At 39.6% G+C, this 18864-nt stretch overlaps 1 protein-coding gene across 2 annotated transcripts in view; it reads left to right on the top strand.

The window, feature by feature from the left end:
• The window catches only part of PTPRT (protein tyrosine phosphatase receptor type T), a 1079376-nt gene that overhangs the window by 823615 nt on the left and 236897 nt on the right, over positions 1-18864 (top strand). For both annotated transcript variants that reach the window (XM_060030771.1, XM_060030772.1), the window contains exon 12: positions 11149-11422. In XM_060030771.1, coding sequence (XP_059886754.1) covers positions 11149-11422 — 274 coding nt within the window. The remainder of the gene's footprint in view (positions 1-11148; positions 11423-18864) is intronic.

An 18864-nucleotide genomic window follows, 5' to 3' on the forward strand; every position in this document is an offset into this window, starting at 1 on the left:
GGAGGCATAGCAGGGCTTTGAGCACAGGAGTGTCGTGACCTGAGTCATGTTTTTAAAGGGTCACTCCAGCCACTGTTTTGAGATTGTTGGGGGCAAGATTGGAAGCAGGAAGACCAGTTGGTAGGCTATGGCAGTAATCCAATGAAGAGATCATGGGGGCTTGATAGGGTAGTAGCTGTGGAGGTGATGGAAGTGGTCAGATTCTGGATATGTATTGAAATTAGAACCATGGGAATTGCTTATGTACCGTATTGTGAATGAGAGAGGACCAGTGATTAAGAGAAAATACATGAGGGCTAAGTCTTCTGCATTATGGTTTAAAAAATATCTCCACCCCAGTAAGTACATGCTCAATTAATGCTAGTTATACTTCTTTTAAATATTTGAGAAGAAGATATGGCACTCTAGCCATCATGAGATGGTTGTCTGGTTTCTCCTTTTAAGGTTTCTTTTGATTTTATCTGATAATAATTAAAACTTAATTTGAACTCTTCATTTGAATTGTTATGGCCCCTTTACACAACATATGTTTCTTCCTTTAAATTTCTGCTCAAAATCCACTTTTGTTAAATGTATTAAGTGCAGTTCAATCACAGGAGAAGAGTCCAAATGGAAAACAAGGCAAATCTTTGTGGTCTAATTTGATAACACTGTAATAATAATGCATGCAGCAGTTGTTTTGGCTCCAGCCAACTTTTAGGAAAAGCACTCTACTCTGTAGAAAGAATGTTCTAGACACACTATCCCATTTAACCCTCACACTATCCTGTAAGCAACCCTCTTCTCAGAATCCTTCCCTGGCCAGGCTCCTCCTTCTGCCCTCCCCATATTGAACTGTACTGAACAGTTAATATATGTTTCCCCCATCTCAGTTCTGAGCTCCCAGTGCCCAGGGGCCATATTACATTCAAATTTTAACCTGCTACACTGTAGTCGTACAATAAATAACCTGATGAATAAATGAGTTAAGTACATGAAAGAGTGGGCAGTAGATCACACAGCTAGTCAGAAGCCAGGGAAAGATGCACATGCACGTATTCTGATGATAAACTGCAAATGTATTCCTCTCCCCATTTCCTTGCCTCCTCTAATGGCTATTGTGACTAAGCAAATCGTGAACAAAAACAGGAATTCCCAGACCCTTGGAGTAAAGGTTGGCTAACTAAGACATATCTTTGTAAATTTCAGTTTCATAGTTCCAAGTGACCTTTAAGGTGCGGAATGTAATTGCAAAGCTATATTCTGTTGGGGATTACAAAGCTCACACTTGTTTCTTAGCCCATCTTGTACAATAATGCCGAAAGTTTATCATAGCGTTTCTGTATTGAAATGTGTGCATCATTGAATACTAAAGCACAGACTCTTTGGAAGGGAGAAAGAACATTCAGGATTACTCAGTCCATTTCCCTCATTTCGTTAAGAGCTTTATTGAGGTATAATTTGCATACCATAAAATTCAGTCAGTTTTAAGTGTACAATTCAATGATTTTCAGTAAATCTGTAGGGTTGTGCAACCATCACCACGGTCCCATTTTAGAAAATTTTCATCACACCATAAAATACCCTGTGCCTGAGTGCAGTTGATTCCTGTTCACACCTGCAGTCCCAGGCAAACACTAATCTGATTACTGTCTCTATAAATTTGCATTTCTTGACATTTCATGTGAGTGGAATCATACAGTATATAAAGTGTTTTTCATCTGGCTTCTGTCATTTAGCATAATATTTTTGACCCTCATCTGTACTGTAGAGTATATTAGTAAATTGTTTCTTTTATTACTGAATAATATTTCATTATATGGATATACCACATATTGTTTATCTGTTCACCACTTGATAGACATTTAGATTGTTTTAGTGTTTTGGCTATTATGAATAATACTGTTATTAACATTTGTATACAAGTTTATGTATAGACATACATAGATAAGTATTTATGAATGGAATAGCTGGATGAATGGTAGCTTTATGTTTACCTTTTTAAGGAACTTCCAGACTATTTTCCAAAGTAACTGCACCATTTGACTTTCTCACAGCAATGTATGACAGCTCCAGTTTTCCAATACCCTTGTCAACACTTGCAATTGTCTGTCTTTTTACTGATAGCTGTTCTAAGTGGGGAGGGGAGTGGTTTCTTTTTAATTGTTGTTGTCTTATTTTCTTTTGTTCTTTTTTTTATTTTTTAAATTTTTTTATTGAAGTATAGTTGCTTTACAATATTATATTAGTTTCAGGTATACAGCATAGTGATTCAGTATTTTTACAGATTGTACTACATTAAAAGTTATTATAAGATAATGGCTGTGATTCCTTGTGCTGTACAATATATCCTTGTTGCTTATCTATTTTATACATAGTAATTTGTATGTCTTAACCCCATACCCCTACTTTGCCCCTCCCCCTTGCCTCTTCCCTTTGGTAACCACTAGTTTGTTTTCTGTATCTGTGAGTCTGTTTCTGTTTTGCATATATATTCATTTGTATTATTTTTTAGATTCCACATATAAGTTTGATTCCTTCTTTATATCTTTAGTTGTGGAAAATCTTTTCTGCTAGTCTTCAGGTCATTCTCATAGATAACTACTCTGTAAATAGTTGTAATTTTGGTGTGCCCATGGGAGGAGCTGAGCTCAGGGTCTTCCAACACCACTATCTTGGCCACACCTCTTAAGGTTGACCATCTTTTCATGAGTTTATAAACCACTTGTATTTTATCGTTAGTGAAATGTCTAGTCAAATCTTTTGCCAATTTTTAAATTGGGTTGTTAGTGTTTTTATTATTGAGTTGTATTGTTTCATTATGTATGTTAGATATGTCATCATACCTTGCATACCTTGCATACCTTTCAAATGTTTTCTCTCAATATGTAGCTTGTCTTTTCATTGGTTTAATAGTGTCTTTTGAAGTCAATTTTTTTTTTAATCTGATAACATCCAATTTATCAGATGCTTGTTTTTTTGAAAAGTCTTCTGGGATTCTGATAGAGATTGCTTTAAATCTATAGATAAATTTGTTGAGAATTGCCATCTTAACAATATTGACTATTTCAATCCATAAACAGGGACTGTCTCTTCATTTATTTAGATCTTCTTCATTTTTTTCAGCAGTTTTTTATACTTTTCAGTGTCTAAGTATTTTACATCTTTTGTTTAGATTTATTTTTTGGTATTCTTTCTGATACTATTGTGAATAGAATTGTTTACTTAATTTCATTTTCAGATTGTCCTTTCCTAGTGATAAAGATAATTCATTTTTGTATATTGGTCTTATATCTTGTGACCTTATTGAAATTGTTTTATTTCAAGTTGTGTGTGTGTGTGTGTATTCTTTAGAATTTTCTACATACAGAATAATGTCACCAGCAAGTAAAAAGTTTTACTTCTTCCTTTCAAATCTGGGTACCTTTAATTAATGAATTAACTAGCTTCACTGACTAGAATCTCTAGGACAATGCCTTATTTTATTGGCTTGAATCTCTAGTGCAATGTTAAACAGATGTCCTTGTCTTATTCCTGATTTTAAAGGGAAAGCATTTGATCTTTTACCCTTGAGTATGATATTAGTTTTATGTATTTTGTAGATGGACTTACCAAATTTAGAAAGTTGTTTTTTTCTATTCCTAGTTTGTTAGTACTTTTTTATCATAAATATGCATTGGATTTTTTTCAAATATTTTTTCTGAACTTGTTGAAATTATCATGATGTTTCTTCCCTTTATTTGAAAAATATGGTGTATTGCATTAATTGATTTTGGATATTAAATCAACCTTGCATTCCTGTAATAAATCTCACTTAGTCATGATGTATAATCTTTTTCATATGTTGCTAGATATAGTTTGCTAATATTTGGTTAAATATATTTTAGATCTATATTCATGAAGGATAATGCTGTAGTTTACTTTCACTGTAATGTATTACTCTGGTTTTGATATCAGGGCCTCACAGAATGAGTCAGGATGCATTTCCTATTTTCTGGATATCAGAACTATTTATTGTTTTAATATTTGCCATATGGGCGGGGCTTTTTGAGGGAAGAATTTAATTACTAATTCAGTTATTTTACTTGTTATGAGTATATTGAAATTTTCTATTTTTTCATGAGTCAATTTTGGCAAGTTGTCTTTCTACGAATTTATCTGTTTCATCTATGTTGTCTATTATTTGGCATAAAGTTTTTCATAGCATTCCCTTGTAATTTTTAAAATTTCTATAGGCTCAGTAGTGATGCCTCCTCTTTCATCCTTGATTTTGTTAGTTTATGTCATAGCTCTTTGTCTTTGGATCAGTGTAGAGAAAGAGTTGCCAATTATGTTGATCTTTTCAAAAACCAACTTTTCTTTTATTGATTTTCACTCTAATTTTTATTCTTGTTTTCTTTCTGCCTATTTAGAGTTTAGTTTGCTCTTATTTTTCTACTGTCTTAAGGTAGATACTTAGATTAATGATTTGAGATCTTTCTTCTTTTCTAACATAGTTATTTAAGGCTATAAATTTTCCTCCAGTCACTACTAAAATTGTTATCGTTGCTAATACTGTTCAGTTTAATCATTGCTCTTTGGAGAGAGAATGTGCTGAGCTCCTCACTCCACCATTCAAGAAGGCCCACACCCTGATTTTTAAATATGAGGAAGTTGAGGCATATAGAGGTCTTTTAGGTTGGGTTCTTCCAGAAACAGACTCAGAGATGCTGGGTGGGCTTCCACTCCCTACTCTGGGCCACCATGGCTTCCCCCGTCATGTACAGATGCCTGCTTGCTCTGCCCTGTCTAATGGCTTTAGGACTGAACCATCTGGGAGGGAACTAGAGCAGGGCAGTTCAGAAATCTTGAACTGTACTTATAAGTTTTGAGGTTGGTTGTAGTGTTGATGAGTTAATTGTGAAACTATTTTATGTGTGTCATGTGACAATGTATATGAGTAAAATATTGATATTGAAAATGAGGGTTCTTGGTGTAGGAATTTGGAAAAACAAATATGGGAAAGGTAACGAAGAATCTTATATTACTGGATTTGAATTGGCAATACCAGTATGAACTAATCAGTATGAACTTACGATGTTTAAAAAGGTATTTCACAACAAGGTCCTACTGTATAGCACAGGGAACTATATTCAATATCTTGTAATAACCTATAATGGGAAAGAATCTGAAAAAGAATTCACACACACATATGTATGAGTGAATCACTTTGCTGCACACCTGAAACTAACACAAAATTGTAAATCAACTATACTTCAATTAAAAACTGTATTCCTTAATTCTGTCCAGTTGAAGGGCATAGAAGCAATTGTATAACAGTACAATGAGCTTACTTGGTGCCCAGAAGTGCCTGATTGTGGTTCCAGGGAAGGAGGGCACAGGTGAACCTTGAACATCTTGTGGTGCCTACAAGCAAGGGTGTGCTCAGTGATCAGTGGGGCCACCAAAGGATGTGGGAGCTGCCTGAAGGGGCTTCCACGGGACTTAAAACTATTTTTATTTTACACTTACTTAGATATTTTATACTTGTACATATTTATCAACTTCTTGTACCTGTGGCTCTTATATAACTATAAAAGTATAATACTATACTTACTTCAGCTATAAAAGTAAATCAAATTTACAAATAAATAAATAATATTATAAAAGAAAAAAAAAGAAATCTTGGTGGAGAAGCCACTGTGATTGATGGAATGTTACCATATGCCTCAGCAGAGTTGGGCTGAAAACAAAGGTTGAAAAATACTTTGCCTAACTGGATCTCTGCTCTTATGCAAGTCCCATGTGGTCATTGGTCATAGGTGCCCTGTAGGGGAACTGTTGGTGCTCATAGAGGTCCCCTCATCTCCCCTTTCCTGCAATGTGCCCATCCTCCATATTCTATGCGCTTTGATGCAAATGGCCCTTGACCGTGACCATCTTTGAAGGGTTGCCGTTAGGCTACCAGAGCCACCTTGTTTGACCCACAAAGTTGCGAGTACCTGGGAGTTTGTCTCTGCAGGAGGGCCCATAACCAATAACTGATTGGTATCAGAGGCTCAAATACCCTTGGCTTGAGATAAGACAAACTGGGGGGCACAATTTATGCTCCGGAGCTCCCTATGGGATCAGATTGAGTCTGGGACCTTGGCTTGAAATCATATTCTTACTTAGCTTCTGCCCTGTTCTTTCCTCTTCCCTCACTCCCTTACTGCTTTCTCCTGGGACCACTTCTTTAACAGATTATTTGTATTGAAACTTTAGCTGAGGGTCTGTTTCTAGAAGAACTTGAACTAAAACAAACCTATTTCTGGGAGAACATTGGCTCAAATATGCCACTTTCTGAAGTTGGGCAGCATACTCTCTATCTGTCTTCTGACTTCAACATTCTGAATGGATACAGCCTCTGGCTGGAAACATCTTCCCTGGATATAGAAAGGGCGCCACAGGATGTGTCTATGATGGAGGCATGGGTCTGATAGGTCCCTGGTGCCCCTCAGTGGTACCTGGTCAGAGGAGCGTGAGTCATCCTCTAAACTGTTAATTCGTAAAGCAGAGGAGGCATGAGAGTCCAGCCGTAGGGTTCTTCCAAAGCCTGCAGAGGTTCCTGCAGGTTTTGCTCTTAAAGGCATCTAAGGCTATTGACCTCTACGAGCTGGGGTCTTGGACTTTGGACCAGAGTAGAGTATTCTTGTCTCAGGAGACACTGAAACTAAAATATAGAAGTTGCTGGCAAGCCTGGGTCTGAAGAGTCAGGGAGGAGAGGGGAGGGAGCGTATCAGTCACTGTAGAAAGAGGATGAACAATGGACATTGACGGTGAGGAAACCAAAGCTAAGGAGGTGAAAGAGGTACAAATACCCCTTGACCTTATGCATTGAGGTGAGGTTGCAGCCTAGCTTTCAGGGTCCTGAAAGAAGAGACCCTTATAATAAATTATGCAGAAAATGTGGTCATAAATGTCCACCTTCTCATTGGGAGAAATAGAAAAGATATCACAGGAGGGGGAAATGTATGAGTAAACATTGTATGTTGTGAGGTAAGCGTAGAAAAGAATAAGTTATTCTCGTACTATCAGGAATTTTCTACTTAAAAAAAATCCTGTCTTTTTACAAATGATCCTGAATAGTTTATTCTAACCACTTATTTTGCACTAGAGATAATGACTTGGGCTGGGGAGGGTGGGTAGTCTCATTTAGGTATGATTTAATCATCACCAGCGAGCTGAAAAGAGCTTCGATAAATATATTTTCAAGAGAATGCTGATGAGAATGAAGTTACCTCAGAAACAAAAATAATGCCCCCTCTCTCGTTTTTCTCCCACCGCTTCCTACAGTATGTAGTTCAGGGACAGGAAAGTCGCATAACTTGCTCAGCCATTTCTTACCTCCTTCCCCTTAGTCAGAACTCCCAGATCTTTGAGAGAGGCTGCATTCCCTGGCAAAAAAAGATTCATATGACGAAATGGTTTACAGCTTTCTGGCTGCAGTTGTAGATTTGCCTCTGCGTGGACAGACTACAGACACAGTGGGCCTCAGGAAGCTGCTGGGTGTGCTCTGGCACATGGATCCCAATTGTATGTGAACCACATGTTGACAGCACAGTTTAACCCCAAAAATGTCCTTTGCTAGTCTTCGTGATTTCAGACGAGGCTGGGTGGAATAGAGCTATGCAATTTCAGCTACCAAGCAAAAAAAACAAAAAAAAAATGCTTGGAAGGCCCTCTGCACATTTTGTTGGCTTATGGAAGAAGAAGGAAGGTAGAGAAAAAGAAAGGATACTGAACTGACCGTGGGTCTGGATTTCTACTTTTGCTGCTGTTTGATATCCATGTGGCACTCAGCCTCAGTTTCCTCATCTGTAATCGGGCCGCTGAGTTTGGTTGAATTGACAAGTGAGTCCTCAATAATCAGATTGGTGGGGAGGAGGGGGCAGTGGGGTCGCAGGCTGACCCCTGGAGAGATGATTTGCCTCTCTCTGTAGCCCTTGGCAGCGTTCACGTGTCAGAGCTCAGCGAAAACCCCACTGCTTGGCTGTCCACGACTGCAGAATCTCATGCCACTCATGGGCAGCCCTCGGGCCAGCCTTGTGACGCTTCTTGATCCATCCCATTATCGGAGGGACAGGGACAACAGAATGATTCTAGGGAGTGGGATCCAGCCCCAGTGAAGCTCCCAAGGTTTTGGGGTAAGGATGACAGAAGGATTCAAGGGTGGCATGAGAGTTCTGGGCTGAGAAACAGAGACAGAGGTCTTCTCGTGTGGGTGGGATTAACCCAAGTGGTGATTAGGGATAGGCTGGGCCTCAGGGGAAAACAGGGACCCATAGCTCTTTCCAACGTCCTGCTTCTAGGGATGAGGCTGTTGGTCCCTCCCGACCTGGTCAAGACGGCGTGAGGGCTGGATCGGTTGAGTGCCCCCCAAGCCCAGTGTAGAGTATTGTAGGTGCTATTGCAAGCGTGGACAGGTGAACCCAAGAGGCTGTTGCTCCTTTTCTCTTAATTCCTTTTTGCCCTTTCCCTCATAGATTAGAGTCACATGAGTAATGGACCCTCAACAAGTAGTCCTTAGCACACTAGCCAGCTTCAGTTTTACTCGAGATTCTTGTTATATGTAAAGTAATACAGGTCTTGAAAACTGGCATAGGTGCTCCTCCACTCTCACCCCATGACCTGAGTTTGGGACTTGGGTCTTTGTGCTGTTTTTCAGGGACTGTTTTGAGCTTAACTGACCTGATAAACATAGTGATGGTACCATTGAAAAAGACCTCAGGGTTGAGGATAGGATGAATATTAAAGTCATAATTTAATTTAATTATTTGTTGACTTCAGTTTTTTTGTTTTTTTGTTTTTTGCGGTACGCGTGCCTCTCACTGCTGTGGCCTCTCCCATTGCGGAGCACAGGCTCCGGATGCGCAGGCTCACCGGCCACGGCTCACGGGCCCAGCCGCTCCGCGGCATGTGGGATCTTCCCAGACCGGGGCACGAACCCGTGTCCCCTGCATTGGCAGGCAGACTCTCAACCACTGCGCCACCAGGGAAGCCCTGTTGACTTCAGTTTTATATACACATTTGGATGTCTCACACACACACAAATACATACACACACTTTGGGCTGTTGGAGACACTCACTCAGATTTCATACACACTTATTTAGGTGTCCAAACACTCAGGTTCACACTTGTCTGGATGTTACCCCCACTCATTCAGAGAGTATACATGTTTGCTCAGCTTTCAGACACCCAGGTCCTATAGATCCTCATTTGGACGTCGTTCATACTCAGATGTAGTTTGTACTCCCAGAGAGGTTGGCCACATTCACTCACATGTCACTCACATGCGCTCTGGGCTGTTGAGTTCTTGTCCAGATGTGCACAGCAGATAGCAGGCATCTCATTGAGCTGTTGCTCACCTCCACTCCCATATCACTCATCCAGGGGCAGCACTCACATGCCCATTTGTTTCCCATCCGCATTGCTGACCATCCCCATGCTCAAGGAGATCCAGGGGAAGACTTGACACATTGATTGTGTCATGTTTCCTTGGGTCAGTCCCTCTGTAGCCTTTTTTCCTTAATTAAATAATCCTGTACCTCTGTCTCCACCAAGTTGTGCTTCTTAACCAAGTGTCTTTAGATGGGTAGTCTGATTGAAGAATGGTAGCACTCACCACGTTCCATTTTTATAAACCGTGTGTTCGTTCACTGTGTCATCTTTAAATGATTGGTTTGAGGCCATTGCTGCAATCACTTCATTAATTTGCAAAAGTTCCTGGAGGTACTCTTTGGATAATTGGCTTAAATCATGAGTCCCAGAGATATGTGCAATAAAGATCTTAAAAAAAAAAAAAAGCATTTATTCAAGAGAACTACAAACTGTGGGCATTTGAAGAGATAGTAAAATGTTATCAAAATTTAGGATAACTTTTATAAAAGGAGCCCACACATTTGGCATACAGTTGGTGTTTTAAAAAGGCTCGTCATCTCTCTTCACACATTAACACCTTCTTACAGTCCTTCTAAGTTGAAGGGAATGTGTGAGATCACTAGACAGGAGCTCAGAAGAATCACTGTTTATCTTGATTAGGGTTTCTGCATCCTGTCAGGTTGGGTTTCATGCTTATTTTCAATTTTAGTTCAATTTGGTCCATTTGAACAGGCATTCACTGATCACTATGTAGGTATCAGGCAACCTGCTGAGCAGTATGTGGATGGAGGAGAGTGATACAGAGATAACAAAGCCACAACTTCCACTGCATAAAGGTCACAGTCTAGACCTAGAAACAGCAGTTCCATGCTTATGTTATTGCCGTCCCGAGCAGATAGCCATTAACGAACAGTGGAGGAGCGAAGTAGGGGGAAAGTCATTCAGATTTGGAGGATCTATACCGGCTTCATAGAGGAGATGAAAGATAGGCTTAGCCTTTAGAGAAAGGCTTCCACAGGCAGAAGTTGAATGAGAGGGCATTGCAGATGGAGGAAGCACGAACTGGTGATGGCATAGGCTGGGATCCAAAGGAGGTTTGTGCGATAGCATGGGGTCTGCAGCAGCTGCAATGAGGGGTTTACCATAAGACTGTCTGAGGGGTAGACTAGAAGCCAGACAAAGTGCCCCAAAGGTCAGGATGAGGAGTCTAGATTGTCTCGTTTGAAGAATGGAGAGCCTATGAACGTGCTTGAAGAGGGACAGTGTTTATGTTCAGGAAGGTCAGTGGATTGACTGGTGAGTTGATCCAATCAATTAGAGGCAAAGAGACTAGCTGAGTTCAGCTAAGAGGTGGGGAAGTGCCCAACCTCAACAGTTTGATGGGAGGAGAAAAAAAGGGAGGGGCAGGTTCAGATTGCTGATATCAAGTCAACAGAACTTGTTGATCAAAGCAGAGTGCAAACCAAGGATGCAGGAAATGAGAATGAGCCCCGTCTTCACGATCTGGCCACTTGATGAGCAGTGCTACCCTCACTAAGGAAAGAAATGGAGAAGAGGAGCATACAGGTTTGTAGGGGTTGAAACTGAGTTGCATTTTTGGACATACGCAGTGTGAGCTGGCTTTGGAACATCTAAATGGAAATCTGTTTCTACAAAACAGCGGGTTTATAAGTCTGAAGCTCAGGAGGGAGTTGCAGACAGAAGTGACGATGATAAAAGTTCATCCCTCCAGGGGGTTGCTCATCTGCCTCTCCTCTTTCCCGTCCAGTGTTTATCAGCTGGTTGTCAAGGAGGAGCGACTTCAGAAGTCACGGAGGGCAGCTGACATCATTGAGTGCTTTTCGGTGCCGGTGAGCTATAGGAATGCCTCCAGCCTCGATTCTCTACACTACTTTGCTGCTGAGTTGAAGCCTGCCAACCTGCCTGTCACCCAGCCATTTACAGTGGGTGACAACAAGACATACAATGGCTACTGGAACCCACCTCTTTCCCCTCTGAAAAGCTACAGCATCTACTTCCAGGCACTCAGCAAAGCAAATGGAGTAAGTATGGCCACATGGAGGCCATGTCTTGCCTTGTTTTCCCATTCTTAAATGAGAAGGCAGCATGACTTTAGAGCAGAGGTTGACAAACTAAGGCCCGTGGACCAAATCATCCTGACCCATGCCTTTTTTTGTGAGTAAAGCGTTGTTGGTTTTTGGCTTTTGGTTTTTCATACAGTGACGCCTATTCGTTTCCACGGTCTGTAACTGCTTTGATGCTCCAGCAGTACACTTGAGTAGTTGAGACAGACTGTATGCTGCATAAAGCCTAAAATATTTACTATATGGCCCTTTACAGAAAAAAATTCTGAGACCCCTGTATTAGAGGATAGAAAGGTGTTTCACTTGGGCAAATCATATGCAGATCTAAGACTTAATTTCCTCATCTATAAAAGAATACCTATAAATTTGATATCTATTAATGCACTAAACATGTTTTACTTAATCAGTGACTGCTAACCCCTTTATCATTACCGTTAGTCACATTAGGAAGTATTTTTCTCCCAAAGACAAGGTAACCTTTTTGTGTCAAATATTTTTTTGGCTACTGAGGAGTGCCAGTCATAACATTACAAAATCACGGGGCTGTAAAGGATTTGAAAGGTCATCCAATATCTCCCTCCCTCCCCCTACGTACAAAACAGTGCTTCAGTCAATACTACAATATCACAGTTAACTGATGTTAATAATTATTCCTTTTTTAATTGAAGTATAGTTGATTTACAATGTTGTGTTACTTTCTGGTGTACAGCAAAGTGATTCAGTTATATTTACATATTCTTTTCCATCATGGTTTATTACAGGATACTGTAAATAGTTCCCTGCACTATACAGTAGTACCTTGTTGTTTATCTGTCTTATGTATAGTAATGTATCTGTTAATCCCAAACTCCTCCAACCCCTTTCCTCTTTGGTAACCATAAGTTTGTTTTCTATGTCTATGGGTCTATTTCTGTTTTGTAAATAAGTTGATTTGTATCATTTTTTTAGATTCCACATATAAGTAATATCATATGATATTTGTCTTTCTCTTGCTGACTTACTTCACTTAGTATGATAATGTCTAGGTCCATCCATGTTGCTGCAAATGGCATTATTTCATTCTTTTTTTATGGCTGAGTAGTATTTCATTGTGTGTGTGTGTGTGTGTGTATATATATATATATATATTATATATATATATGTATATATACATATATATCACATCTTCTTTATCCATTCAAATGATGAACATTTAGGTTGCTTCCATGTCTTGGCTATTGTAAATAATGCTGCTATCAACATTAGGATGCAGGTATCTTTCTGAATTAAGGTTTTCTCTGCGTATATGCCCAGGAGTGGGATTGCTGGATCATATGGTAACTCTATTTTTAGTTTTTTAAGGAACCTCCATATTGTTCTCCATAGTGGCTCCACCAATTTACATTCCCACAAACAGGGTAGGAGGGTCCCTTTTTCTCTACATGCTCTCCAGCATTTATTTGATGATGTTAGTGCTTATTCTTGAATACCTCCAATGACAGAGAACTCACTTCTTTATGTGGTAACTTTGCTGATCTTTGTGGAGGCTGTGGCTCTAAGAAAGCTTTTTTTTAACTGACTTAAATATATCGTTTATTGTAGTTTCTACCCATTGCTCTTGATCCATACTTTCAGGTCCCAATAGAACCAGTGCAATCACCTTCTCAGGTGGCATTTTTCTTCAGTTACATAAGAACTTTTCCACCATTCACTTCCCCTCTATACACACAGACCCATCTGGTCTTATGTTCGCAAGCTAACTATCTTTAAGTTCCTCTTATACTCAAGTATTTTCTGTCTAGGATGCTTTTGTGGACATGTTTTGTTTCAGGTTGCCATATTTCATTCAACAAATAGATAATGAACAGTGACGCTTGCTAGACGCGATAGTTCATACTAAGATTATGTAGTATGTGCCCTCAGAGAGCTTCTATAAATGTAAGGGAATCTTATGTGCCATGCCACAGTGTTTCTGGAGAAGTGAGAGGCTCACTGGAGAAGGGAAAGCTGAGACAGAAGCAAGATTTGCTAAAGTTCTTACAGAACAGCCTGTGGCCAAGATAGTCTAGTCTGTCAGTGCCACTCATTACCTTATGAGAAACCTGGATTGAGAAACTAATTAACATTTAAAATGTCCACATACCCATTTAGATTCCACATTGGTATTTCAGTTCTGCATTCATTACTGGTTCAAGCAGCATTCCTCACAGAGAGTATAAAACTACAAAAAGAAGCCAGACTGCCTTCCACCTGTCCGTCTGGTCTTACCTCTGCATGCAACACTCTGATGTATTGTGGAGGAAGACATATAAAGATGGCCAGAAGCATCTGGGAGCTCATCTTCTTCTTGGTTCTCTGCATCCCATATGAGCCAGTTTCTTGGTTCAGCACAACCCTGAGAAGGGATGACTTTCCCTGCTCTTGGAACATATCAAGAGGTGCTGTTGGGTTTCCATGCTGTGGAGCAGAGTCGTAGCTTCATTCAATTCACCTGCTATTGCATTCCTACCAAGATTCTCCTGAAAACCCAGCAACAGACCAAGTTTGTAGAACCTAGGGAACTAGAAAATGGACCCCAGGAGAGATTTCCCCAACCTGAGCATGGTGGGTCCTAGAAGAACAGCAGATGAGGCAGGAGGATTGCTGGAGGTCTTGGCCCCCAGACATCATATAATAGAAACCGTTTTCAAGACATGCGGTTTTGCCATTGGGCAAAAGTCACCCCACTGTGAAACTGCCTCATCTAAGAAGCAGTTTCTACTACTGCTTCCGAGATAAACAAAGCCATTTAATTACTCATGCCTCTGATCCCACCCCGTGGGTACACCCATTTGGGAACTAAGGTTTGCTGTAATGAAACACGAGCAGGAATGGAACTGGATGGGTGCTTACGCCAGGTGTCTTGAGGGTATAGTCGGCCTCACAGGAACAGAGAGGAAAAAGCTGTGGGAGCTGGCACTCAGAGTATTGTATTTTTCTAGCAAGAGAAAAACCACACACCATTTCAAATTACTGTGTAGTATTAAGTTTTACCGAAAAGAGTTGGGTGAAAGGGACACAGGAGCAGGAAAGTCATTCTCGGTCTAACACATCTCTGCTTGGCCCCCTCAGATTTCACCATATCATAAAGGGCGGAAGACAATGCAGTTAAGCCTGGAGGATTTTTGAGGAGATGTTATAACCCACAAATTTCTTACCAGCCAAGTTGTTGTTCTTGTGTAAATGCATCAGAAAGACATTCTCACCATCCTGAGGGTCCCACAGGTCCTGCTTCTGATAAATCATTCAAGGAGCAGCTGACCAAGCAATGAATCAAAATAAAGAAATCAAGAATAGAGAAATATGAAATAAAAAGACCCACAGTGAGCATGGAAACTAATTAAATATCACATTAATGCTAAATAAGTGCTCTAAACATGTTACAAAGAGGTTAATATTAAAAGCAATTACCTAAAGAAAAGATGTATAATGTAAAAAGTTAACAGTTGTGATCTGGGTCTGTAATTCACTCTTATGTCAACAAAAACTAAGAAAGAGTTGGAGGATTGATGAATGTAAATAAAAATCTGCTAATTATCCCACTTTAGACAGGATAGAATAGCAAATGACTATTTTATTTTTGATACTAAGATTTTTTTTAGGTATACTTGTTTGGAACATAAAGGCAGCCTTCCAATCTATCATAGAAAAGCCAGAAGACAACAATCTGCAAAGAAAAGGGGGAGAAATAAAGGAGACTATAAGTAAACATGAAAATCAGCAACTGTAAAGCAGGCCAGAAACAGAAGCACTATATTTTTTTTTAAGTGATGCTTCACTCCCTTCAGAAAGGGGTAAAATGTCTTGAGTCAAGTAAAAACCAGGATTCAGCAAATCTGTATCACTAGAAGATTAAAAACAAAGGTTAGGGCAAAGTTATATTTAAAAAATTAAGGGAAAACAGAAATGGCCGTTTGTTGCAGGATGGTTGTGGGCAAGGTTGAATGATTTACTGTCAGTCAATTTCATTGCTTCCGATCCCGTCTACAAGTTTCAGTCAAAACAGAGTAAGAGAATTTTAGGGTTCAGATATAGTTATTCTGTGGATAGTAAAGATGTTTTTTCAGCTTAGCAGAGTGCCTAAATAGTCAGCCTTTACCATCAGACTGCCTATATACAAAACCCTAGTAACTGTGTGACTTTTAAGTAACCTATTAAAAGAGTTAGATGTGACTGATTAATTAATTAAGGAAACATCTAGCAAGCACACGCTCTATGTCCCCCCCCCCCTAAAAAAAGGCATCTTTTTTGAGTGCTGGGAATAAAGCAGCAAGCCAAACAGACAAAAAATGCCTGCCCTCGTAGCATTTACATTCTAGCAGGGGAGAGACCAAAAATAAATAAGTAAAATCGTGTGTCAAATAATTAGTCATTAGGTTTAGAAATGTGGAGGTCACTCATTAAATCTTGACTATTATTAGGATGGGAGTAAAGACATTTTACAAACTCTACAGTGAACTCTATAAATGTGGAGTCATTTAATCCAGCCCTATAAAAACCATGGAGAGTCCGAGTATGATGTCCACTATGAAGCATGGTCCTCAGAGTCCTCACAGGCACTTCCATGAAGTGTGAGTTGTCCACAGGCACTTGCGTTTGGAATTTTGATCAGATTAGTATTGGGTTGGCCCAAAAGTTCATTTGGGTTTTTCCATAGCATCTTATGGAAAAACCCGAACGAGCTTTGGGGCCAACCCAATATCCCATTTACCCATCTGTGCTTTCTTACAGATGACAAGGTCGGTCCCACCTGTTGAAGCACTGTCTTTGGTGCTGAATTCTCAGCATCTGTCTTTCTTGCAAATCAGGCCATATTGTAACTATTTGTTTTGGATACAACAATATTACAGATCTATAGCGGTTAAGAATTGGATGATTTTGAGGTGTCATCTAATCTACACCAGAAGCCAACACAGAAATCTCTAATAAAGTGTTCTTGGCAAGGCATTATATAGCCTCAGCTTGACCGCTGCAATTCTTTGGAGGGAAAGAGTTGATTCCTTTGTTGAACAAGAAAAATTGTTAGAATTTTCTCCTTTCTATAAAGCCAAATTCTGTCCCCTTAACTCTCTGCTCTTGGAAACTTGTATTGATTTGAACAAATCAAATCATTCTTTACCATGTCAGCCTTTTGGAGAAAATACGACAGTATCAACTACCATCCCTGGTCACCCAGGCCATCTCTCATTGATATTGAATATGCAATTACTTCTGTTTCTCATAGGGCCTGATTTCTGTATCTCTTTCATCCTGTTTATTCTGTTCTCTCATAGACAGACTCCTTTTTTCCAATGCCTTCTTTAAAAAAGGGTAACCAGAACGTAGCATTGTACTGCAGATACAGTTAGACCATTCCTGCTACATTTCAACTACCCCTCCTCTCTTGACCATTTTCTAAGACATTATTTCTCATACATTCCAAGATACTTTTCTCACTTCAGGGACCTCTTGCAGGCTGCTGTATTATCCATGTCTGTCTTCTTCATTCTTTGAAGAACTAGTACCTTCTCAGTTTTTAGGCCTCATCTTCAATGTCATATCCTTTGGGAACTTTCCAGTCATATTGTCTAAGAGCCATCCACACCAACACTCACTATATGTTAACCTGTTGTTTTTATTTAAAACATTGTGCATATTTTTTAAACATCTTTATTACAGTATAATTGCTTAACAATGGTGTGTTAGTTCCTGCTGTATAACAAAGTGAATCAGCCATACGTATATATATATCCCCATATCCCCTCCCTCTGGTGTCTCCCTTCCAGCCTCCCTATCCCACCCCTCTAGGTGGTCACAAGGCATGGAGCTGATTGCCCTGTGCTATGCGGCTGCTTCCCACTAGCTATCTGTTTTACATTTGGTAGTGTATATATGTCACTGCCACTCTCTCACTTCATCCCAGCTTACTCTTCCCTCTCCCCGTGTCCTAAGGTCCATTCTCTACATCTGCGTCTTTACTCCTGTCCTGCCCCTAGGTTCTTCAGAACCATTTTTTTCTTTTTTTTTAGATTCCATATATATGTGTTAGCATATGGTATTTGTTTTTCTCTTGCTGAATTACATCAGTCTGTATGACAGACTTTGGTCCATCCACCTCACTACAAATAACTCAATTTCATTTCTTTTTATGGCTGAGTAATATTCCATGGTATATATGTGCCACATCTTGTTTATCAATTCATCTGTCAATGCACAATTAGGTTGCTTCCATGTCCTGGCTATTATAAATAGTGATGCAGAGAACATTGTGGTACATGACTCTTTTTGAATTACGGTTTTCTCAGGGTATATGCACAGTAGTGGGATTGCTGGGTCATATGGTAGTTCTATTTTTAGTTTTTAAAGGAACCTCCATACTGTTCTCCATAGTGGCTGTATCAATTTACATTCCCACCAACAGTGCAGGAGGGTTCCCTTTTCTCCACACCCCCTCCAGCATTTATTGTTTGTAGATATTTTGATGATGGCCATTCTGACCAGTGTGAGGTGTTACCTCATTGTGGTTTTGATTTGCATTTCTCTAATGGTTACTGATGTTGAGCATCCTTTCATGCCTTTGTTGGCAATGTGTATATGTTCTTTGGAGAAATGTCTGTTTAGGTCTTCTGCACATTTTTGGACTGGGTTGTTTGTTCTTTTCATATTGATCTTCATGAGCTGCTTGTATATTTTGGAGATTAATCCTTTGTCAGTTGCTTCATTTGCCAATATTTTCTCCCATTCTGTGGGTTGTCTTTTCATCTTGTTTATGGTTTCCTTTGCTGTGCAAAAGCTTTTAAGTTTCATTAGGTCCCATTTGTTTATTTTTGTTTTTATTTCCATTTCTCTAGGAGGTGGGTCAAAAAGGATCTTGCTGTGATTTATGTCTTAGAGTGTTCTGCCTATGTTTTCCTCTAAGAGTTAGATAGTTTCTGGCCTTACATTTAGGTCTTTAATCCATTTTGAGCTTATTTTTGTGTATGGTGTTAAGGAGTGATCTAATCTCATACTTTTACATGTACCTGTCCAGTTTTCCAAGCACCACTTATTGAAGAGGCTGTCCTTTCTCCACTGTACATTCCTGCCTCCTTTATCAAAGATAAGGTAACCATATGTGCGTGGCTGAGCTTTCTATCCTGTTCCATTGATCTGTCTTTCTGTTTTTGTGCCAGTACCATACTGTCTTGATTACTGTAGCTTTGTAGTATAGTCTGAAGTCAGGGAGCCTGATTCCTCCTGCTCTGTTTTTTGTTCTCAAGATTGCATTGACTATTCAGGGTCTTTTGTGTTTCCATACAAATTGTGAAATTTTTTGTTCTAGTTCTGTGAAAAATGCCATTGGTAGTTTGATAGGGATTGCGCTGAATATGTAGATTGCTTTGGGTAGTATAGTCATTTTCACA

This window comes from Delphinus delphis, chromosome 15, assembly GCF_949987515.2.
Source record: "Delphinus delphis chromosome 15, mDelDel1.2, whole genome shotgun sequence".
Classification (NCBI taxonomy): Eukaryota; Metazoa; Chordata; class Mammalia; order Artiodactyla; family Delphinidae; genus Delphinus; species Delphinus delphis.